Source organism: Hippopotamus amphibius, chromosome 9 (assembly GCF_030028045.1).
Source record: "Hippopotamus amphibius kiboko isolate mHipAmp2 chromosome 9, mHipAmp2.hap2, whole genome shotgun sequence".
NCBI classification, from domain to species: Eukaryota; Metazoa; Chordata; class Mammalia; order Artiodactyla; family Hippopotamidae; genus Hippopotamus; species Hippopotamus amphibius.
The window spans coordinates 44509782-44534048 of NC_080194.1; the positions used below are offsets into that span (position 1 = coordinate 44509782).

The 24267-nt window shown below is 40.1% G+C and overlaps 1 protein-coding gene across 1 annotated transcript in view; it reads left to right on the forward strand.

The window, feature by feature from the left end:
* Positions 1-24151, forward strand: part of RNF169 (ring finger protein 169) — a 92014-nt gene extending 67863 nt beyond the window's left edge. The window contains exons 5-6 of the mRNA XM_057748256.1: positions 15695-15794; positions 16244-24151. Of these exons, the coding sequence (XP_057604239.1) occupies positions 15695-15794; positions 16244-17428 (1285 nt within the window). The 3' untranslated portion in view covers positions 17429-24151. The remainder of the gene's footprint in view (positions 1-15694; positions 15795-16243) is intronic.
* The last annotated feature ends 116 nt before the right edge of the window (positions 24152-24267 follow it).

Genomic DNA, 24267 nt, shown 5'->3' on the forward strand with positions numbered 1-24267 from the left:
TGCCTTTCAGACAATGCTGCTTTCTCTTCTTTATGACTTCATTATGTTTGGAAGAGAGAACTTCCCTAGGCGTGCTGGGTCTGTTCTGTGGCAGAGTAGAGTAGAATGTAAGATCAGTATGCTGTGGTAGAAAGAACACAGGCCTTAGAATCTTGGCGATACAGGTTGAAACTTTGGCTTCAGCTGTGTGACCTGGGAAAAATCACTTCCTTCAGTTGTTTGCCTGTAAATTGAGGATTTATAGGGTTTATATATGGATTCAATGAGATACAATATATTTATTTATTTAAAATATTTATTTATTTATTTATTGGCTGCATTGGGTTTTCATTGTTGCACGCAGGCTTTCTCTAGTTGCAGTGAGTGGGGGCTACTCTTTGTTGCAGTGCCTGGCTTCTCATTGTGGTGGCTTCTCTTGTAGAGCACAGGCTCTAGGCATGTGGGCTTCAGTAGTTGTGGCACGTGGGCTCAATAGTTGTGGCTTGTGGGCTCTGGAGCACAGGCTAGTTGCTCTGTGGCATGTAGGATCTTCCTGGACCAGGGCTCAAACCCATGTCCCCTGCATTGGCAGGTGGATTCTTAACCACTGTGCCATCAGGGATGTCCCGAGATACACTATATTTAAAACACACAATGCCTGACAGATAATAGATTCCTAATAAATGTTGACGTTTTCTTTCCTTTCCTTAAGGAGGTCATAGGCATTTCTGTACATATTTTTATTCACCTATAAGAAATTTATTGAATATATCCACTGTGTGCCAGGCACTGTGTTAGGGTTTGCAGATATAGAAATGGATGTGCACAGAGGTGGAAAGAGTAGTTACTTCCTCTGTTTTTTAGTAGTTTCTTCTTCTGTTTTTCCTCTAATAAAGTTATTGTTTGAGCTCTTAAATCTTAGGAACATTATCAAGTGTACTGCTGACTATTCTCAGCCAGTGTTGAAGCCTTTTAACCTGACGAAATACTACAATAATAGCTATATATTATGTTGATGGTTTACATGATATTTTCACATTCATGATTTTTGTGACTCTTCATGTGACAGTAACAACATTGGGGGAATAGAGTTATATAGGAACAAAGTTTATATATGCTGTTGAAATTGAATTGGCATTAATTTGAAATAGATTGTTTTCAATTACAATGTTAATTGTAAACCCCAGGGCAACCACTAAGAAAATAACTGAAGCGTGTATAATTAAAGAAATAAGAAGGAAATAAAAACGGTGTAGTAGGAGATGTCTAACACAAAAGGAGGCATTAACGGAGGCATTGTAGAACAAAAAAGGTATAAGACATATAGAAAACAAATAGAAAAATTGCACAAGTCCTTCCTTATCAGTAATTACATTAAATGTAAATAAATTAAGTTCTCCAATTAAACTCTCCAAGGCGGAGACTGGCAGAATGGATTTAAAAACAGTATGGTCCAAATATAGTATGGTCACTTTAGATCCAGAGACAGAAGTAGGTTGAAAATGAAAGATGCAAACAGTGACCAAAAGAGAACTAGAGTAGCTATACAATATCAGACAGTGTAGACTTGAGGACACAAATTATTACAGAAGACAAAGAGAGGCATTGTATAATGATAAAAGGGTCAACCCACTAAGAAGAGATAACAACTGTAAACACATATACACCTAAATATAGATGCATAAATTATATGAAGCAAAAACAGAATTGAGGGAAATAATTAATATTAATAGCTGGGAGACTTTAATGCCCACTTTCAATGATGGGTAGACTGTATAGATGAAAAATAAAGGATACAGAAGACTTGAATACTGTGTACCTAGCTAGAAACAGAATACCTAACTGATTCAATAAGAAATTGAAAATCTGAGTAGATCTATAACAAGTGAAATGGCTGAACCAGTAATCGAAAAATATCCAATAAAGAAAAGCCCAGGACCAGATGGTTTCACTGGTGTTTCTACCAAACATTTAAAGAAGAATCAACATGAATGTTTCTCAGACTCTTTCAGAAATAAGAAGAGGGGTGAACGCTTACCAGTTCACTCATTCTTTGAGGCCAGTATTACCCTGGTACCAAAGCCATATGCAGACATCACAAGAGAAGAAAACTACAGACCAATATCCTTTATGAATATAGTTCTAGCACAGCATTGGGGGAAAAAAAATACAAGTTTTGATGCATTAGAGAGGGTAAGAGGAACACTTTGACTTAACCTGCATCACCCCTCCCCCAAGGCAGCAGAGCTCAGGTTCAAGAGAGATTTTCCTGGCTGGTAATTGCCCCTGTGGGAGATAGTAAGAGCATGTGAGTGAGCACCTGGCTTCTCCAAATGTATAAGAAGCCCATTTCTCTCCTGCCTCAACCAGATTACTGAATCATGAGCTGCATGACTGAGGGGAAGGAAGAGGCTGGGATAGCAGCAGACTCTCAGAGGGCATTAAAGGGGTGAGGATCTTACTAACTACATTACAGACTCCACCCACAAGTCACTGGGGATGCCTCTCCTGTGGATTCTCCCAACTGGCCCATGGGCACTCTCATCACTCCACATGCCTCATTCACACACTCTTCCACCCTATGGCCAGCTCCCTGTGCATGCTGCCAATGACAGTGAGAGAGTTTTGGCAGTTGACCAGTAAGCATGTGTAGAAAGCCAGCTAGAATCTGTGGGCAAGGGAGAGACCACAAACGAGCTTTATTGCCGCCCTTGGGAAAGCAAAATGGAGGCTGTCAGCTCTTGGCCTGGTGTGTTGGAAGATCAAGAGAAGTTGTACAGGCTTGAGAATTGTGCCGCAAGAGGGAGCAAGTGAGGGGCTGGTGTATCCATAGAAGATCTGAGAAAATCTCAGAATCCCTACCAGGGCTGATGGAAGGTATTTCTCTCCAGAAGGCAGTTAGTAAAGTTTGGAGGCGACTACTACTTCAGATGTGAGGACAGCAGTGCAAAACTTCAAGGAACATGAAAAATCAAGGAAACATGGCCGCATCAGAGGATCACAACAATCTTCCAGTAGTAGATCCCAGTGACATGGAGATCTATGATTTATCCAATAAAGACTTCAAATTAGCTGTCTTAAAGAAGCTCAGTGAGCTACAAGAAAACATAGAAAGACAAATCAACAAATTTAGGAAAACAATATATAGAAAAAAGAGAAGTTTAACAAAGAGATAGAAGTAATAAAAAAGAAGCAAACGAATTCTGGAGTGGAAGAATACAGTGCATCAGAATAATGCAGTTGAGAGCATCAACAACAGAATGGATCAAACAGAAGAAAAGAGGCTGAAAAAGAATGAAGAAAGCCTACATGATCTATGTATTACCATAAAAGACACAGTGTGTGATTTGTTAAAGTTCCAGAAGGAGAAGAGAGGGAAAGGTAGAACGTGGAAGAAAGCTAATTTAAATTAATAAGAGCTGAGGGGCTTCCCTGGTGGCACAGTGGTTAAGAACCCACCTGCCAATGCAGGACACAATTGTTCAAGCCATGTTCCAGGAAGATCCCACATGCCGCAGAGCAACTAAGCCCATGTGCCACAACTACTTAAGCTCGTGTGCCTAGAGACTGTGCTCCGCAGCAAGAGAAGCCACCACAATGAGAAGCCTGTGCACTGCAATGAAGAGTAGCCCCCGCACTCTGCACCTGCAGAAAGGCTGTGCGCAGCAGCAAAGGCCCAATGCAGCCAATAAATTAAAAATAAATAAAGTTTAAAAAAATAAATTAATAAGAGCTGAGAACTTCCCAAATCTGGGGAGATGTTTGGATATCTAAGTTTGTGAAGCTTATAGGTCACCAAACAAATTCAACTTAAAGCAGTTCTCTCCAAGACACTGTGTGATCTGGCCACCCAAGATGGCTGTTCTCTTGCTCTCTGTACATCCCCGGGTCGACCAGTCCCTGCTTCACCTACACCCTACTCATGTGATTGACCTTCGCTCATAATCATAGAGCCTAATCAGTTAATGCCTACATACTTGAACCCCTTCCCTATCTATTGATTATTCTAGTTTTTAGATCAGAACATCTCCACCATGATAGCTTATCAAAGGGGCAGTGTGGGGTGTGCTCCCCTGCTCATTTCCCTGGTAACTGATGAGCCAACCTGACATCAATTTCCCCTGTAACTGGTAACCTCCCTCTCCCCTAGCAGTGAAGACCACTGCTATCTCCTGCCCACTGTCTGCTGCACACAGTGAGGTGTCACTCCAGGACCTTGCTTCAGACATGTAAGATCCCTCTTTAATGCCATTAAACCATTGATGTCTCTGTTGCTGACTCTGGGCTGTTTCCTCAGTCTTGAGGCTAAGCAGGTACAGGGCTGGCAGGCCTACAGGGTGCAGCTCAACAGACACATTATGATAAAAGACTGTCAGATAGCAAAGTCAAAGTGAGAATCTTAAGAGCAGCAAGAGAAAAGGCTTATAACTTACAAAGGAACCTCTATAAGGCTATCAGTGGAATTCTCAGCAGAAAACTTACAGGCCAAGGAGTGGGATGATATATTCAGAGCACTGAAAGAATAAAAAACAACAGCCAGCCAAAAATATTCTATGTAGTAAAGTTGCACTTCAGATAAGAAGGAGAGGTAAAGACTTTCCCAGACAAAAGCTGAGGGAGTTCATCACCACTAGATCTGCCTTACAAGAAACGCTGAAAGAAGTTCTTCAGGTGGAAACAAAATTATACTAATTAGTAACATGAAAACATGAAAATATACAACACTCTGGTAAAGGTAAGTATATAGTCAAATTAAGAATACTTTAATAATGTAATTTGGTGATGTGTTAACCACTTAGCTCTAGTATGAATGTTAAAAGGACAAGAGTATTAAAAATAACTATAGCTCAACTAATTTGTTAATGAATACACAATATAAAAAGACATCAAGTGTTTTGTGACATCAGAAACAAAATGGAGGAGAGTAAAAGGGTAAAGTTTTGTATGGGATTGAAGTTAAGTTGTTATCAACCGTAAAATAGACTCCTATATCTATGTTTTATGTAAGCCTCATGATAGCCGCAAAGCAAAAACCTACAGTTGATGCACAAAAAAAATAAAAAGAAGGGAATTGAAGCATACCTCTATAGAAAATCATCAATTCACAAAGGAAGGCCACAAGAGAGGGATTAAGGAACAAGAGAACTACAAAACAGCTGGAAAACAATGACTAGGGTGGCATTAGTAAATCCTTACCTAGCAATAATTACTCTAAAAGTAAATGGATTAAATTCTCCAATCAAAAGGCATAGAGTGGCTGAATGAATAAACAAACAAGACTCAACTATATGCTGCCTACAGGTGGTTCACTTAAGCTTTACTGATACACATAGGCTCAAAGTGAAAAAGGTAGGAAAAGATATTTCATACAAATGAAAGCCAAACTGGGAAAAGAGAGTGGGAGTAGCTATTTTTATATCAGACAAAATGGACTTTAATGCAAAAATAGTAACAACAGACAAAGAAGGGCATTATATAATGAAAAAGAGGTCAATTCATCAAGAAGATAAAAGCCATAAATATATATACACCCAAAATCAGAGCACCTAAATATATTAAGCAATACTAACAGATCTGAAGGGAGAAATAGACAGCAATACAATATTAGTGGAGGACTCCAGCACCCTACTTTCAACAATGGATAGATCACCCAGACAGAAAATAAGGAAATGTTGGAACTGAACTATATTTTAAATTAAATGGACCAAACAGACATATACAGAACATTCCATCCGACAGCAGCGAAATATGCATTCTTCTCAAGTGCATATGCAACATTCTCTAGGATAGATCATACAAGTCACAAAACAAGTCAGCAAATTTAGGAAGATTGAAATCATACAAAGTATCTTTTCTGACCAGAATGGTATGAAACTAGAAGTGAATAACAGGAGGGAAACTGGAAAATTTGTAAGTATAGGGGAACTAAACAGCATGTTCCTGAACAACCAATTAGTCGAAGAAATCAAAAGGGAAATAAAAGATATCTTGAAAGAAGCAAAAATGGAAACCAAAACTCATGGGATGCAGCAAAAGCAGTTCTAAGAGGGAAGCATAATATATAGTGATAAACACCTATATTAAAAAAAGAAAGATCTCAAACAACCTAACTTTATACCTCAAGGAACTAGAAAAAGAAGAGCAAATTAAGCCCAAAGTTGCAAAAGGAAGGAAATAACAAAGGCCAGAGGAGAAATAAATGGAAACCAGAAAAACAATAGGAAAGATCAGTGAAACTGAGAGCTGATTTTTTGAAAAGATAAAATTACCAAACTTTTAGCTAAGCTAAGAGGGAAAAGGCTCACAAAAAAAAAAAAAAAAAAATACAATCAGAAATGCAAGAGGAGACATCACAGCTGATACCACAGAAGTGCAAAGACTCCCAAGAGACTATTGTGAACAATTATACACCAACAAATTGGATAACCTAGAAGAAATGGATAAATTCCTAGAAACATACAGCCTACCAAGATTGAATCATGAAGAGATAGAAAATCTGAACAGATCAATAACGAGTAGTGAAATTGAATCGGTAATAAAATACCTCCAAACAAAGAAAAGCCCAGGACCAGATGGTTTCCCTGGTGAATTCTACCAGGCATTTAAAGATTTAATGCTGATCCTTCTCTAACTCTTTCAAAAAATTGTAGGGGAGGGAACACTCCTAAACTCATCTTACAAATCCAGCATTACCCTGATACCAGAGCCAGATAAGGACTACAAGAAAAGAAAACTAGAGGTCAATATCCCTGATTAATATAGATTCAGGTATTCCAAACAAAATATTAGCAAACTAAATTCAACAGCACATTGAAAGGATCATACACCATGATCAAGCGGTATTATTCTTGGGTTGCAAGGATGGTTCAACATAGGTAAATCAATAAATGTGATACATCGCATTAATAGAATGAAAGATGAAAATTATAAGATCATGTCAATAGATGGAGAAAAAGTATTCAACAAAATACAAACATCCTTTCATGATAGAAATTCTCAACAAATTGGGTATAGAGGGAACATACTAATAAAGGCCATATATGACAATCCCACAGCTAACATCATACTCAACAGTGAAAGATTGAAAGATTTTCCTCTATGATCAGGAACAGGGCAAGGGTGCTCGCTCACCTCCTATTCAGCATAGTACTGGAAGTCCTAACCATAGCAATCAAGCAAAAAACCAAATAAAAGGCATCCATATTGGAAAGGAAGAAGTAGAATTATCCTTGTTTGCAGATGATATCATCTTATATCATCCTAAAGAAAAGAAAATCTAAAGACTCCACCAAAAACCTGTTAGAACTAACCAATGAATTCAGTAATGTTGCATGATACAAAATCAACATATAGAAATTAGTTGCATTTCTGCACACAATTCAATATGTCAGAAAGAAAACAACCCATTCCCAATAGCATCAGAAACAAAAATAGTTAGGAATAATTTATTTAACCAAAGAGGTGAAAGATCTGTTCACTGAAAACTGTAAGACTTTGATGAAAGAAAGTGAAAGAGACACAAATAAATGGAAAGATATCCCTGTGTTCATGGGTTGAGGAATAAATATTAAAAAATCCATACTACCCAAAGCCATCTATAGATGCAGTGCAATTCTTATCAAAATGCCAATGGTATTTTTCATATAAATAGCAAAAACAATCCTAAAATTTGTATAGAACCCTGAATAGCCAAACCAATTCTGACAAAGAAGAACAAATTTGGAGGTATCACACTTCCTAATTTCAAACTGTACTACAAAGCTATAATAATTGAAACAGTATGATGCTGTCATAAAAATAAACACATAGACCATCAAAACAGAATTTAGAGCCCAGAAATAAGCCCATGCGTATATAGTCAACTAATATGAGAAAGGGGAGCCAAAAATATTCAATGGAGAAAGAATAGTCTCTTCAATAAATGGTGTTGGGAAAACTGGATAATCACAGGCAAAAAAATGAAATTAGACCCCTATTTTATATTACAAAAATTAACTTGAAATAGATTAAAGACTTAAACATTAAGACCTGAAAGGGTAAAACTCCTAGAAAAAAACGGGGAAAGCTCCTTGACATTGGCCTGGGAAAAATTTTTTGGAGATGACACTAAGCAACAAAAGCAAAAATAAGTGAGACTACATCAAACTAAAAAGCTTCTGCACAGAAAAGAAACAGTCAACAAAAGGAAAAGGCAACCTATGGAATGGGAGAAAATATTTGCAAATTATGTATTTGATAAGGGGTTAATAGCTAAAATATATAAGGAACGTATACAATTCAAAAGCAAACAATCCAGTTAAACATTGGTAGAGGAACTGAACATTTTTCCAAAGAAGACATACAGATGGCCAGCAAGTACATGGAAAGTTGCTTAGCATCACTATCAGTGAAGTGTAAATCAAAACCACAATGAGGGGACTTCCTAGGTGGCACAGTGGTTAAGAATCCACCTGCCAATGCAGGGGACACGGGTTTGATCCCTGCTCCAGGAAGATCTCATATGCTGCTGAGCAACTAAGCTCATGCACCACAACTATTGAGCCTGTGTGCTGCAACTACTGAAGCCCACATGCCTAGAGCCCGTGCTCCACAACAAGAGAAGCCGCCACAATGAAGTGTAGCCTGTGTGCCACAATGAAGAGTAGCCCCTGCTCACTGCAACTAGAGAAAAAGCCCATGTGCAGCAATGAAGACCCAATGCAGCCAATTAATTAATTAATTAAAAAACACAATGAGATACCACCTCACACCTGTTAGAATGGCTGTTCTCAAGAGTGTAAGAGATGATGAGTGTTGGCAAGGATGTAGAGAAAGGGAAACTTTGTGCACTATTGGTAGGAATGTAAACTGGTATAGCCACTATGGAAAAGAGTATGGAAGTTGCTCAAAAAATTGAAAATTGAACTACCATATGACCTGGCAATCCCACTTCTGGGTGTATATCCAAAGAAATGAAATCAGGATCACAAAGAGATATCTACACTCCCATGTTCATTGCAACATTATTGACAATTGCCAAGATATGGAAACAATCCATGGATGAATGGATAAAGAAAATGTGATTATATAATATAATATATTATTATTATGTGTGTTTATGTATGTGTGTGTGTATATATATAATTCAGCCATGAGAAAGAAGAAAATCCTGCCATTTTCAACAACATGGAGGGACCTTGAGGGCATTGTGTGAAGTAGGTCAGAGAGAAAGACAGATATTGTATGTCACTTATATATAGAATCTTAAAAAGCCAAACTCACAGAAACAGAGAATATAAGGGTGGTTGCCAGTGGGTGGGGGAAATGGGGAGATGTTGGTCACAGGGTACAAACTTCCAGTTATAAGATGAGTAATTTCTGGGCATCTAGTTAACAGTATTGTATTATGTATTTGAAAGTTGCTAAGAGCATAGATCTTAAATGTTCTCACCACAAAAAATAAATGGTAATTATCTGAGGTGATGGAGGTGTTAACTAACCTTACCATGGAATCATTTCACAATATATGTATATCAGACTCAACACATTGTACACCTTAAACTTACACAATTTTGTATGTCAAACATATCTCAGTAAAACTGGGGAAAAAAAGAAAAGCATCCAGATTGCAAAGGAAGAAGTAGTCTTCCCTTCACATCTCTATTCACAGATGATATGGTATTATTTGTAGAAGATCCTAAGGAATTCATGAAAAAACTATTAGAGCTAATAAAGAAGTTTAGCAAAGTTGCAGGATACAAGATCACCACACAAAAATCAGTTGCATTTTTGTGTATTAACAGTGAACAATGTTGAAAATGTAATTAGGAAAGCAATTTCATTTACAGTAGCATCAAAAAAAAAAAAAAAGAACCTAGAATAGTTATGAGTAAATTTAACCAAGGAGGTGCAAGATATTTACACTAAAAACTACAAAACATTGTCAAAAGAAATTAAGACTTAAAGAAAGGAAAAGATTTTCTATGCTCATGAATTAGAAGACTTAATATTGTTAATATGGTAGTACTTCCCAGTTCCTTTTTTACATCTTCATTACAGTACCTATTTAAAGTTCTAATCTCTTTTTTCGCAGAAGTGAATAAGCTGACCCTGAAATTCACATATGGAATTGCAAAGGATCCCAAATAGCTAAAACAATCCTGAAAAAAGAACAAAGGTGGACGACTCACACTTCCTGATTTCAAAACTTACTGCAAAGCTACAGGAATCAAGAGTGTGGTTCTGAAATAAGGGAAGCTATATCAGTCAGTGGAATAGAATGGAGAGTCCAGAAATAAACCCATACATTTGTGGTCAGCTGATTGTCTATAATGGTGCCAAGTGGTAGAAAGAAGAGTCTCTTCACACATGGTGCTGAGACTACTTGATATCCACGTGCTAAAGAATGAAGCTGGACTCCAGCTTCACACCATATACAAAAATTAAGTCAAACTGGTTCAGACACCTAAATGTAAGAGATAAAATTATGAAACTCTTAAAAGAAAATGCTTGGAGAGTTTAGTTATATAATTAATGCTCTCTTATAGCCCATTTGTGGTATGTTGTGGTGAACTTGAGGGACTGAATACTTCTGTGGGTCAAAATTATCTTTTCATCAACCTGTCTCAAGTGCTTTGCACAAAATTGGTGCTCAGTGAAGTATGCTGATCCAATGAATGGAAGAGACAGTGATAGTTTCAGCTGTACTGAGGTTTACCAAAAAGATTTTAGATTGTCAGAAACTACTTCAGGTGTCCTTGTTGTGTGCTTGAGTGCTGCAAGTGTGAGTTTCCTTCCTGGGCCTTTTCTTTCACCAAAATAGAGTTTAGACGGCATGTGAAGAGGTTCTCCCCAGCAATAGGTAGTTGTCATTTGTACATCTGATAACTTGGGCGTGTAGCCAGTGTCTTTAAATGTGACTGTTATTGCTGACAAAATGGATGCATAGCCTGTTTTTTTTTTTTTAATATGTATTAAGCTAATTTTCTTAAGAACTTTTATTGAGATACAGTTAACAGACAATAAACAGCATATAATTAGAGTGTAAAATTTGGTATCCCAGTCTCCCAATTCATTCCCCCTCAACCCTCCCCACTTTCTCCACTTGGTGTCCATGTGTTTGTTCTCTACATCTGTGTCTCTATTTCTGCCTTACATTTCCTCTTTCATAGTTGTTAGCATTTGCCTTGTGTATTGAGGTGCTCCTATATTGGGTGCATGTATATTTATAATTGTTATCTCCTCTTCTTGGATTGATCCCTTGATCTTTATGTAATGTCCTTTCTTGTCTCTTGTAACATTTTTTTATTTTAAAGTCTATTTTATCTGATATGAGTATTGCTACTCCAGCTTTCTTTTGATTTCCATTTGCATGGAATATCTTTTTCCATCCCCTCACTTTCAGTCTGTATGTGTCCCTAGGTCTGAAGTGGGTCTCTTGGAGACAGCATATATATGGGTCTTGTTTTTGTATCCATTCAGCCAGCCTGTGTCTTTTGCTTGGTGCATTTAGTCCATTTATATTCAAGGTAATTATTGATATGTATGTTCCTATTACCATTTTCTTAATTGTTTTGTGTTTTTGTAGGTCCTTTTCTTCTTTTATGTTTCCCGCTTAGAGAAGTTCCTTTAGCATTTGTTGTAGGGCTGGTTTGGTGGTGCTGAATTCTCCTAGCTGTTGCTTGTCTGTAAAGCTTTTGATTTCTCCTTGGAATCTGAATGAGATCCTTGCTGGGTAGAGTATTCTTGGTTGTAGGTTCTTCACTTTCATCACTTTAAATATATCATGCCACTCCCTCTGGCTTGCAGAGTTTCTGCTGAGAGATCAGCTGTTAACCTTATGGGAGTTCCCTTGTATGTTATTTGTCATTTTTCCCTTGTCACTTTTTTTTTTTTTTTTTTTTTTTTTATTATTATTTTATTTTATTTTTTTGGGGGGTACACCAGGTTCAATCAACTGTTTTTATACACATATCCCCATATTCCCTCCCTTCCTTGACGCCCCCCCCTCGATTCCCCCCCACCCTCCCTGCCCCAGTCCTCTAAGGCATCTTCCATCCTCGAGTTGGACTCCCTTTGTTATACAACAACTTCCCACTCACTATTTTACAGTTGGTAGTATATATATGTCTGTGCTACTCTCTCGCTTCATCTCAGCTTCCCCTTCACCCCCCGCCCCCTCCCATACCTCGAGTTCTCCAGTCCATTTCCCTTGTCACTTTTAATAACTTTTCTCTGTCTTGAATTTTTGTCAATTTGACTACTCTGTGTCTTGGCATGTTTCTCCTTGGGTTTCTCCTGCCTGGGACTCTCTGCGCTTCCTGGACTTGGATGGCTGTTTCCTTTCCCATGTTAGGGAAATTTTCAACTATAATCTCTTCCAGTATTTTCTTGGGTTCTTTCTCTTTCTCTTCTCCTTCTAGGACCCCTATAATGCGAATGTTGGTGTGTTTAATATTGTCCCAGAGGTCTCTTAGGCTATCTTCAGCTCTTTTCATTCTTTTCTCTTTATTTTTTTCCACATCAGTGATTATCACCATTCTGTCTTCCGGGTCACTTATTCGCCCTTCTGCCTCAATTAATCTGCTATTGGTTCCTTCTAGTGTATTTTTCATTTCAGTTATTGTGTTGCATATCTCTGTTTGCTTGCTCTTTAATTCTTCTGGGTCTTTGGTAAACTTTTCGATCTTTACATCCAGTCTTTTTTCAAAGTCCTGGATCATCTTCACCATCATTATTCTGAATTCTTTTTCTGGAAGGGTGCCTGTCTCCTCTTCATTTAGTTGTTTTTCTGGGGTTCTTTCCTGTCCCTTCACCTGGTACAGCATCCTCTGCTTTTTGATTTTCTCTATCTTTCTGTGGCTGTAGTTTTCAGTTCCACAGAGGAAAATACTGCTGATACTGCTTGATACTGTTGTCTGCCCTCTTGTGGAGGAAGCTATCTAGGAGGCTCATGTGTGCTTCCTGATGGGAGGGACTGATGGTGGGTAGGGCTGGGTGGGTGGAGCTCAGTAAAACTTTAATCTGCTTGTCTGCCAGTGAGTGGGGCTGTATTCCCACCCTGTTGGTCTTTTGGCCGGAGGCCACCTAGCACTGGTGCTCACAGGCTCTTTGGTGGGGCTAATGACAGATTCTGGGAGGGCTCACGCCAATGAGTGCTTCCCAGAACCCCTGCCCCCAATGCCCCCGTCTCCTTGGTGAGCCACAGCCACCCCCCACCTCTGCAGGCAACCCTCCAACAGCAGCAGGTGGGTCTGGTTCAGTCTCCTATGGGGTCACTGCTCCTTCCCCCTGGGTCCTGGTGAGCACAGTTTTTTGTGTGCCCTCCAAGAGTGGAGTCTCTGTTTCCCCCAGTCCTGTGGAGGTCCTGCAATCAAATCCCTCTGGCTTTCAAAGTCTGATTCTCTGGGGATTCCTCCTCCTGTTGCTGGACTCCCAGGTTGGGAAGCCTGACGTGGGGCTCAGAACCCTCACTTTAGTGGGTGGACTTCTGCAGTATAACTGTTCTCCAGTTTGTGTGTCACCCACTCAGCATTTATGGGATTTGATTTTAATGCAATTGCGCCCCTCCTACAGTCTCATTGTGGCTTCTCCCTTGTCTCTGGATGTGGGGTGTCTTTTTTGGTGAGTTCCATTATCCCTCTGTCAATGATTGTTCAGCAGTCAGTTGTAACTCTGGTGCTCCTGCAAGAGGGAGTGAGCACACGTCCTCTTACTCCACCATCTTCTGTATTAAGCTAATTTTAAATTTTGCAATGCTTGGACCTTAAAGTATAGATCCAGCCTCAGTCTGAACACCGCTAATGACATGGAGCTTACTACTTCCCAAGGCAGATATCATTGAACTGCTCTTACTATTGAAAGTGACAAAGTTCTTTCTTATGTTGAAAATCTTTTCCTTTAAGTTTGTACTTGTTTCTCCAGTGGAATTATGTGAAACAAGTCACATATTTGAAATAGTAATGCTCTTTCTTTCAGCTCCGATGTATCCATTCTTCTTGACCCAAAGTAAATGTTATTCACCCCAGCATTTTAATCTACCATACAGTTTACTTCTGGGTAACTTGCACCACTGACAGTTTGTGTGAGTTCTGGGAATGCAAATGAATTTCAGTACTATTCTAGGTAAAATAGAAGCCAAGCTGACTTGTAAGCAGCTGCCTTTATAGGGTAATGTTGAAGTTTCCTACCTGCTCCAAAATACACCTCCCACCGGATGGTGCAACTCTCACACTATTTTTATTTTTTGGTTCAGTGTTGAATTTTCTTCGTAAAATGCAAACATGTGATCCAGGTTGGCCATCACTTTCTCCTATTAATGCCATAGCATAGAGTAGTTCGTCAGTTTGGAGCCATCTAGCAAGGTGATGTGGCCATGAGACATAGGATGAGAGAGGTTTGAGTGGGAGGAATAACACAAATGCTGAAATAGGTAAGCTAGGCCTTCACTAGAGATGTAGGGAGAGGAGAGGCACCCTGGGAATGTACCTTATTACCTCCTTTATAAGTTTTCTCTGAACTAATCTGGCATAGTAAAATTTTAAATCTTTTGCTCATAAGAGTAGATATGATTATTCTGTTCCAGAGCTAAATAGAAACACTCAAGGAAATAATTTCTGTTTGGGATCATCCACATGGCTATGTGTCCATCATATCTTCTGGCAAATTCTTATTTATCCTTCAAAATACATGTGTCACAGGAAGGCTTTTCCAACCTTGCTCTCACTCCATCCCCGGTAATTTAATAATTTTCTCTTTTATGCCATTCTTAGGCACAATTTTTTTGTTGTACCATTTCACTGTATTATATTGAATAATTTGTCTGTTTCACTGGACTCTGATTCCTTGAAGACCTAGACTGTACCTCATTCTTTCCTGTGTTTCCAGCGCTCAGATAATGCTCATCAGTGAAACAGAGTTGTATCACAGGTAAAATACCTCTTGCAAACGTTTGTAAAAACATTAGTTTCACCAGACATGTATTAGGCAAGAGGTGGAGAAGAGAAAACAAAGGTGAATAATAAGATAATCAAGAAGTTCTGCTTACAGTCTATGGGGCAGGTGACAGTCACCTGTACGTAATTCTCACACAGTAAGATTAATGTTATAATACAAGTACTTTGGTTTTTGGTTTGTATTGTAAAGTCATAATGTAATACATGCATAAGACCAGACAAACAAACAAACAAACAAAACACCATGTGTTCTTGAAATCTCTTAAATCACCAGGATGTAAGTCTTTGGAAGCTCAAATGTAATGGATGAGGGGAGAGATTATATTTAATTTTTCTCCCTACATAGGAATCTAGTGCATTGCTATGCATTTTATAAGTACTTAAATATTTGTTTCATGGCTGATTTAGATTGCTTGAGGAGAGGTTTGAGCCTAATTAAAGGAAGAAAATGTATTGTTTGTAAAGGTGATTTAATACTGTATCCACTCTATTAAGGAAGGTGAGGTGTCCCTACATCTCTCTAAGCATGAGTGAAATAGCAATTGATCTTGTGTTATTTAGGCAGGATCTCAGTTTGGAAACAAAGGCTTAAGCCAAATGTCTTCTCTGGAGAAATCTCTCTCTTTGGACAGAATTCATTCTTAGAATGTATTTTGTTAATAAGTTAATTCATTTTCTGTTGTAGCTGCGTGGCTTTGAAAGCACAAAAGAGATTGTCATTCTTTTTCCTTAGCAATTGTGGGCTACTTTTGACTATTTGTCTTTTATTTATTCTCTTTTAGGAACCTAAATTCCAAGATGGAAAGGAGTCAGAGCTGCAGTGACACTGGTCAGGACAGAGCAAAGAACAGACTCAGAGCAGCCCCAACCAGCAAAGCCAAGGTAGAGCTCAGATACAGGCTTCTGGGGCTCTCTAGTCCTATCCCGTAACCTGCACATGGCCACAAAAGAAACTATTCCAGATGAGAAGAGGCAGAATGGGTCCTAGGCATACTAATTATGTTGGAGAATTTTATAAAATTGATGTGAAGGAAGAGAGTTTGAATTAGTAGCCAGATGGGTGGAATGAGGGCCACTAGAAGAACCTATTTAAAAGTTCTAGATGAGTTTTTTTCCTAAAATTTTCAATTTCATTAATTGTTTCAAGTGTGTAGGAATTTCAAATTGTGGTTGCATTCTAGGTTAGAGATTTTCCACTTTTCTTAGGCTTATATCACCCTTTATCCCTTTCCTCACCCTTCTCCTCCCTATCCCTCTACCATCAAGAAGGAATTATGAAGAAAAAATATATGTGTGTGTGTGTGTGTGTATATATATATAATCTTTTTCAGGTCACAACCATGACCCCAGCCTCCAACCCCATCATTGGCGTCCTCTTGTCTACCCAAAACAACCGCTGCCTCTCGGCCCCTGACTTAACTATTGAAAAGCGTCTGCCCTTCAGCTCCCTCTCATCCTTGGCTTCCCTGCATAAGCCAGAGCGCTCCATCAGCCCTGAGAGCAATGATAGCATCTCCGAAGAACTAAACCATTTCAAGCCCATTGTCTGCTCACCATGTACTCCTCCCAAAAGACTCCCTGATGGCCGTGTGCTGAGTCCCCTCATCATCAAATCAACACCCCGCAACCTAAACAGAAGCCTGCAGAAGCAGACTTCTTATGAGGCCAGTCCACGGATCCTCAAAAAGTGGGAACAGATCTTTCAGGAGCGGCAGATCAAAAAGACCCTTTCGAAAGCCACCCTCACCTCCCTGGCTCCAGAAACAGGGGAAGACTTACTAGTCTCTGAAGTTACCCATTCTAGCAAGGAGAAGTCTCTTCTGGCTTTAAATACAAGATTGTCCAGTGGGCAAGTAATCTCTGAGTATACAGGACCTGCCCCCACTGACCTTGATTGTTTCCCCTCTGTTAGCCAGACAAAAGCAGAACAGGGCAGTGACAGTAAAAGGAGCACTGAGATCCCGTTGGAAACCTGCTGTTCTTCAGAACTCAAAGTGGGAGCCAGTGGGACTTCTTTGGAGAAAGAGCAGTTTGAAGGGTTAGGGTCATCCCCAGATGCCAAGTTAGATAAAACCTGTATAACAACAGCTGTGAAAACCTCAGCAGTTAATTCAGCGCTACCTAAAAACAGTGTTTTGGGTGGGGTCCTCAAAACAAAGAAACAGCTGAAGACAGTGAATCATTTTGATCTGCATAATGGTGTTCTGGCAGACAACCTAGGTGAGGAGCCACTTCCTTCCTTGCGTCGGGGCAGGAAAAGACGCTGTAAGACCAAGCACTTGGAACAAAATGGCTCACTTAAGAAACTGCGACAAAGCAGTGGTGAGGTGGGTCTGGTCCCAACAGACCCAGTACTGCGAGAGATGGAGCAGAAATTGCAGCAAGAGGAAGAGGACCGGCAGCTGGCCCTGCAGTTGCAGCGCATGTTTGACAATGAGAGACGGACTGTGAGTCGGCGAAAAGGAAGCGTGGATCAGTATCTCTTGCGGTCCAGTAGCATGGCTGGGGCCAAGTAACACCTGATGAACAGTGTTACCTATCTTTCAGAGGTCTTTGGGCTTGATCATTTACCCTGAAGAAATGAGTGTTCTCACTTTGGGTTTCTTTTAATGGCAAAACACTGTCTAATACGACTGAGAGGTTTTGGGGCCTTTGTAGTATATATCCAAGGGAACTGCATCTCTGCCTCCCTATGACCCAGGCCAGAAGCACTCCTCACCCCCTAAGTGACTCACCCCTTAGGGCTTCTGGGCCAAATCTGGCAGCACCTGCTTGGAATGAGATTCAGGAGCACAATGGCCAGGGTTAGAAATGGTAGAGGAAGAAGGGGATACCTTCTCAAACTGATAGACCTCCTGACTTCTTTCAGTAGGTGTTGTTTAAATCAGCTTTGCAGATAAAAATTAGTTCCATCTTTTTTCAAAGTAGAACAGTGTAGTTCTTTGGCAGATCCAAAAAGATTATGTTCCCCCTACTTCTTACCCTTGCCACAAGTAAATAATACCTAATGAAATCAGTTTTTATGCTTCTACAAAAATTAATTTACATTCCTTGTTTAAAAAATAACATTTGATTAATGCTATATAGTTGACAGACCACGTTCATAGTCATTGTTTAATTTGGTCTTTTCAGGAGACCTAACATGTAAATGGTATTAGCCCCATTTTTAGATGATGAAACTGCAGTGCAGATGTTCAGGTTCTCTCAACTACTAAGGGCATAGCCCAGACTGACCGCTGGGTCTCCCAACAACAAATCCCATGGATTTTCCACACTTAAGAGGTTGCCATAATGGACAGCAATCCAAGGACATACCAGGGGAGCCTAGAGAAAGCTAGCTGGGCTTTGAATATTGATTGTGCAAAATCCACATGCAGATAATTGAAATTGACTGGAAGTGTAAACATATACTGTGCAGTTATCCCCATCCCTACAGTTTATAGTCTTCTGTTTTCCTGGGGTTCCACTCTGTTAGATAAACTTCGATTGGACTTCATTATTACTTTCCAGTATGGCCAAGAGTTATCTGCAGTGTTGATCTAAAATCCAAAAAATTTGCCCAGAAGTCAGGCAAGAACAATACTGAAACTCCCTACTGTGTAAACAAGGTATCTAGCTGGATGCAGCTGGTAAATTCAGTCCCATGGACCTTTGGGGTTTATTTTCCTTAGCAGCTGACACCATGTGTCTTTTGCATCTCTGGTGGTGCTTGGTGCTTCTGCCCATCTGGGCTCATTGAGAGTAGGGATTAAGATGATTTTAGGGAATTTCAGGTGGGCTGGCATTCCCTGTGCATGTATGAGCTGTTACTATAAAGTCATGTGACTGGCATTTTAACAAACCTTTCAGATCTTATAATATCCCAATGTATGTTGTCCTCCTCAGGTGACCTCAGCAGGATGCTGCATAGTTTTTCCAATGATGTTGCCATTGGTGAAAACATTTCTGGAACTGTCCTCAAAGTCTAGAGACACCTAGACATCTAATGTTTGAACTGGAAAGGACGTTAATGGTCATCTATTCCAACTTCCTCCTCTTACTAAGGCAGAAGCTAAGATCCAGAACAATGACGCACTTATCAAGTTCACAAAGGATTTACTATATCACCTACTTTTGATTCTTCTCAGGAGATTGCCTCCCTTCTCAGCAAATCTTTAATCTTTGGGGTTTATAGGAAAGAGATTTTAGTTTGAAACTAGTCAGAAGCTATTTGAAGCTTTTGGAAGAGAAGGTAGGTTATCTACAAGGTTTGGAGTCAGAAATGAGATGCAGTAAAGCAGTCAGAGCCATTTTCTTGGGCAGCTCATAAACAGTTCCCAAAGAGGAGTTCCAGAGATATTTTAAGCATTTTGTTAATCATCGAGATATGCGGAACCTCCTCAGTGACTACTTTGGTGGGGAATGTCACTCACCTGAATGTATGTGTTCTGTGTTCTGTGTGTCTGTGTGCACACGTGCAGATGTGTGTTTAGAAAATATACATCAATCTCATTACTTTATATTCATACCACTTCAGTTTTAGGTCCTACCAGCAACATATGCCCTCCAAAGGCTGCTGGAGGGCATATTGGTGCCCAAGATAGGAGAGCTGGCTCTGGTTTATAGAGGACAGGGAGGGTGACTTACTAGATGCCCTCAGAGAAGACATCAGTTACTGCCATTTCATGGAGTTCCTTTTCAATCTTAGTAAATGTTCCTGGAAGGCTAGTCTCATTGGTAGTAGCAAAGACACTTATTTTTCCACATGTCACCTTTTTCTATATCTCCAATAATTTGAAAAACACTTTTCAGTTGGAACTGATTTTTGTTTTTGGAAAAAAGATAAATATTTTTAATAGAAAAGATATATATTTTAAATATTTCCCCAAAGTGATACTTTCACTTTAAGAAATTGCTTAGCAGTAGCAACAAGTTTTAGTGTCAGGTGCAGAGTGAAAATGTCTTGTTAGGCAAATGAAAAGCGGGATCCAGCTTACTGACCACCTACTGTGGAGCCTCAAATGATATTGACAGTTGTTTCCAAACTTCCAGTTGAGCAGCAGTCCTTGAAATATAGGCAAAGCAGTTTAGGTTAAAGAGGGAGGAGGCTTAATCTTCAATCTGCTTGGCTTTGGAGGAGGGTAAAACCACTAAGGTATTATCTGTATTTTAAGATGCTTCCCATACTTAACTGAAACCTGAACGCTTCTTTCTGAAAAATTTCCCTCCCCTGTTGCTTGATTGTGAAGTTGGTCACAAATGGATTTGTTGACATGAATTCTTTGGAGAAAAAGACAAGGAAGGAAAACAGAATGATGGGGAGGGTTTGTGAGCTAGAATGAAAGATACATTATCTCACAAAGCAAACATTTCTCACGAATCATTGGAATCTGATTCACGATAGAAATTTCCCATGTTCTACTAACTCTATTCCTTGTGTATATGCATTCTGTGTTTTTTCTTATTAAAGGGGAACTTATGAGAGGTTGGAGGATGGAGGTCATTCTGATGGGAAATCCAAGAAACATGATGCCCTGAGAAGGGGGCTCTTAGCCCTTTTTTTATTAAGTGGGAAAGATACTTGGGAATGTGTTCATGATCTGTTGATTGTATTGCTGGAAGAAGTCATCTGTGTGTGTTGGGTTGATGTCAGATCTGGGGATTATGTATCTAGCCCCTGGCCCCTTTCATATAATTGCCTCTTTTTGGAAGGTTGATTCTTCTTGGCTGAAGTTTCCCAGGAAAACCTTTTGTAAGTGGCTTCATTTATTTTTTTAAATTTAATCTTTAAAATTTTGCCTGGAGGAAGCACTGGTGATGAATGCCTTCTGTGTTTTTTGTTCATTTTCTCTTAAAGAAAATGCCCTTAAGAGATTAAAGCTGCTTAATTAATTGCTATGTGATTGCAAACTGACAAACTAAGATGGAAAGCTGCCACTGTGCTTGATTGGTGAGGCTGATGACCGAAGGCTGTGCTGTTCGTCCTTTTCGTTCCATTTGACAGATATTTCCTGAGCTTTGAACTTGTGCCAGCCCTGTGCTGGGTCATGGATATAAAGATGGAAAGGACAATCCCTGCTCTTGATGATCTCAGTGTCTACTGGAATGTATTTGAATTTATGTGTGGCTGGAGAGTTCGTTAATTGTTTCATGAAAGGCCATGGTGATTATCTTGGATGGCCCATTCAAGGTACTGTCAAGCACCCTTGAATGTTTTAGATACTCCCATCAGTATTTGTGAATTCGATTGCAATACTGTTTTCCATTTCTTATATAATTTTACCAGAGGAGAATGATTTTTCTCCTCCAGCGATTATAGGACAATAGCATCTCCTTAGGAGCTGCATTTAGCATAAAGCCCCAAGAAATGAGGAAGGTTGTGGGTCATTGACATGGTCAGAGGAGGCTCACATTTCAGCTTAGTAACCTACTAACCTTTCCCCCAAACAGATCTCTCACCTGAGCTGGCAGAAACTTGGGATTCCTTTCCTTTTTTCCTGAGTGGCTTTCCATTGAGGTGGAAGGTCAGCAGGAGAGGAAGGGAAAGAAAATGAAGGCTGGATCATAATCATAAAATCTTAGCTGGAATGGGCATGGAAATTATCCAAGTCATACTGTCCCTCCTGATGCCCTTCTTCTTTTAAGAAATGAGGAACTTGAGGTTCAGTGCCCTGTGTCATATTTTGTACTGTAGTTGTCTAGGGTCTGAATGAATAGTCCTCTAAGTTACACACACACACACTCTCTCTCTCCCCCTCCTCCCTCTGCTAATGTGGGGGACACCCAAATGATTAACAGCTTTTTCTTCCTGCTTTTTTCAGTTAGAATTAAAATGTACCCAGATCTCCTGAATACACACCCAGGTAGGGAAGACCCCCATAGTGAGAGTAATGTGAATGTGAAATCTTGGGAAGTGAATATTTTGATTGGAATAGCGTCATTTTAACTACCAAGGATTAGAACCCAGCCAACCCTTCACTTTTCTTTGAAAATCAAGAACTCCTTGGGGACTTAACTTTTCTCAGCCAGCCTTTTCCTCATTAACCCACAGATTGGTCTTTTGGCGTGGCTTTTAGAAGTGAGTGTAGCTGCTTATAAATTCTTGTGACTCGGTGAGAAAGCAGGTCTGCTTTTTTTTTTTTTTTTTTGAGGGGTGGGGGTGGGAGTCTAGGAAAAGAGGCTGCTGAATAGACTACAAGGGTGATCCAGATATGCATCTTTACACATTACCCACAGTAAGATATATACAGAAGTCACCAGTTTAGAAATTGGTTACATTGGATGAAGACGTGCCAAGACTGAATCTGCACATTGTTCTTTGTATTATCAGTATTTTTTTTCCTAAGAAAAATATTTAAACACTTTGCTTTGTGAGTAAATGCTTCCTTAATGCCTTGTCTCAGTAATTATGGGAGGCAACCTCAAACTCGGGGCAGTCTCCCTTTCTACCTTTTCTGGTGTCTTACGAACTAGTTGAACAAAGCCAAGGTAAGGCCAGGCTTGTTCTTCTTCCTTTCCTCTCATTTAATAAGGGGTAAAGACAGGGAATGTACTCCTCAAAGATCAAGCCCTGAGAACTCAAGAGCAGCTTTGGGCCCTCCAGATGGCAGCAGATTCTCCCTTGTAGGCCCTGCCCTTTCTCCAAGCTGTGCCACCAGTGGGAGCAGGGGCTTTCCCTCAGTGGGTTCAACCTGTAACCTCCAGCCGAACCTTAAAGTTCTAATGAGAATGGATAACTATGTAAGGGAAAAATGATCCTCTTAAATGCCAACTAATGGATCTTTTTGTCTGTGTGACTGATGTGCTATTTACTCTTAATCTTCATATAAACAGTTGTTCTTAGGGCCTTATCCCCTCCCACCCAGAAATAGAAAATGGTTTGGGTTTTGGTTTTAGTCAACCTGCTGTCTGCATTAGAGTGGAGACAGGGGCCTAGCTCCTTGGCACTGCCACTGCTGCCTGCCTCCTCTCCAACTCCTCATAAAGAGCACTTTGACAAAGACAGAGGACTAAGAACAGGGCACGCCCTGTCAGAGATGCTTCTGCCAACAAGGGATCAAGTGGGATGATGTGTTATTTAAACAATACCAAAGTGCATTTTTCAGTGTAGGTTTGCCAGGTTGAGGAGAGGCCAAAGTTGAGAATACAGTAAAGCAAACTCACGAATGTTCTGTTTCTAGTCAAAGTCTTATCTCTGGAGAGCAATCTCAGGCAAATCTGAGCTGAGTTTAGACTATGTGTGTTTGAGTTTTGGTGCTATCTTTGCTCTGGGAGGTGCCCTGTACTGGAATGTCTTGCTTCAGCATTCAGAATGATGGGAGAACCAGTTTATTCAGATGGTATCCCATGTGGCATAACTGAGAAAGTTAAGAGTGGCCTAGATGGGTATAGCCTCTTCAGGATAGTCTCGTATCAGTAAAGACTGGCCTGGCAGGGCAGAGAGAGGAGATATACTCTGGGCCCAAAAGCAGAGTTAGGACTCCTGAAGGACTTAGGCAGATGTTAGTCCAATGGCTAGAGCCATCCAGTAGTTTTCCCAACAAAGAAAAACTCCCAGCCTTTGGAGGGAATGAGCTCCCTGTCACTAGATGTGCAAGCAGGAGCTGAATGATCTGTTGGGGAGATTACAAGAGGCTTCCTGCCTTGAGGCTAGTATAGGATGTTCCCAGGAGGCTTTCAGGCCTGAGAGCTTATGGTTTGATAGTGTTTCTGGCTGAAGGGAGCATTCCAGATCTCCCGAACTTGAACCTAGCAAGGTTTACAGTGTGAACGATGGGGTGGATTCTCCTTCCTGACGTTAGCAGAAGGGTGGTTTTGGGCCGAGGAGAGCCACCATGGTAAGTCAGCAACGTGCCCTGGCACACGCGTGCTGCTGAGGGTAGCACTGTATTACCTGAATCTGTCCGGGTGCCTGTGTGAATGAGTGAGATGTAACTGACTTTGTAACTTGATATGTGTATGGGACTGTTTGTGACGGTCTGAACTTGAATGTGTGTGTCTGGTATGACCACAGCTTGGTGTAAATATGTAAATGGCCACACATAAGTGTCTGTGGTTAAGTATGATAATATGCGAACACTTGTGTCCTAATAATCTCACACTTGAAATACAGCAGATACTGCACCACAGATCTGTGGCTATAAGACTATATTTCTATAATCGCCTTAATTGCACTTTAGGTTGCAAGAGTTTGTGCCTTGCTGTGGATCCTTAATCCTTAAGCCACTGCTTCCTGGACCCTGGGAACTGCAGGCCTGCTCCCCAGGTCTGAATTGTAGGCACCTCCAGGAGAGTAGTCTTAGGAGCAGTCATGGCCAGGTGCCTAGGTCACACCCAGCATCCGTCTCCAGGATTCAGCCCCAGTGGCCTTCTCCTG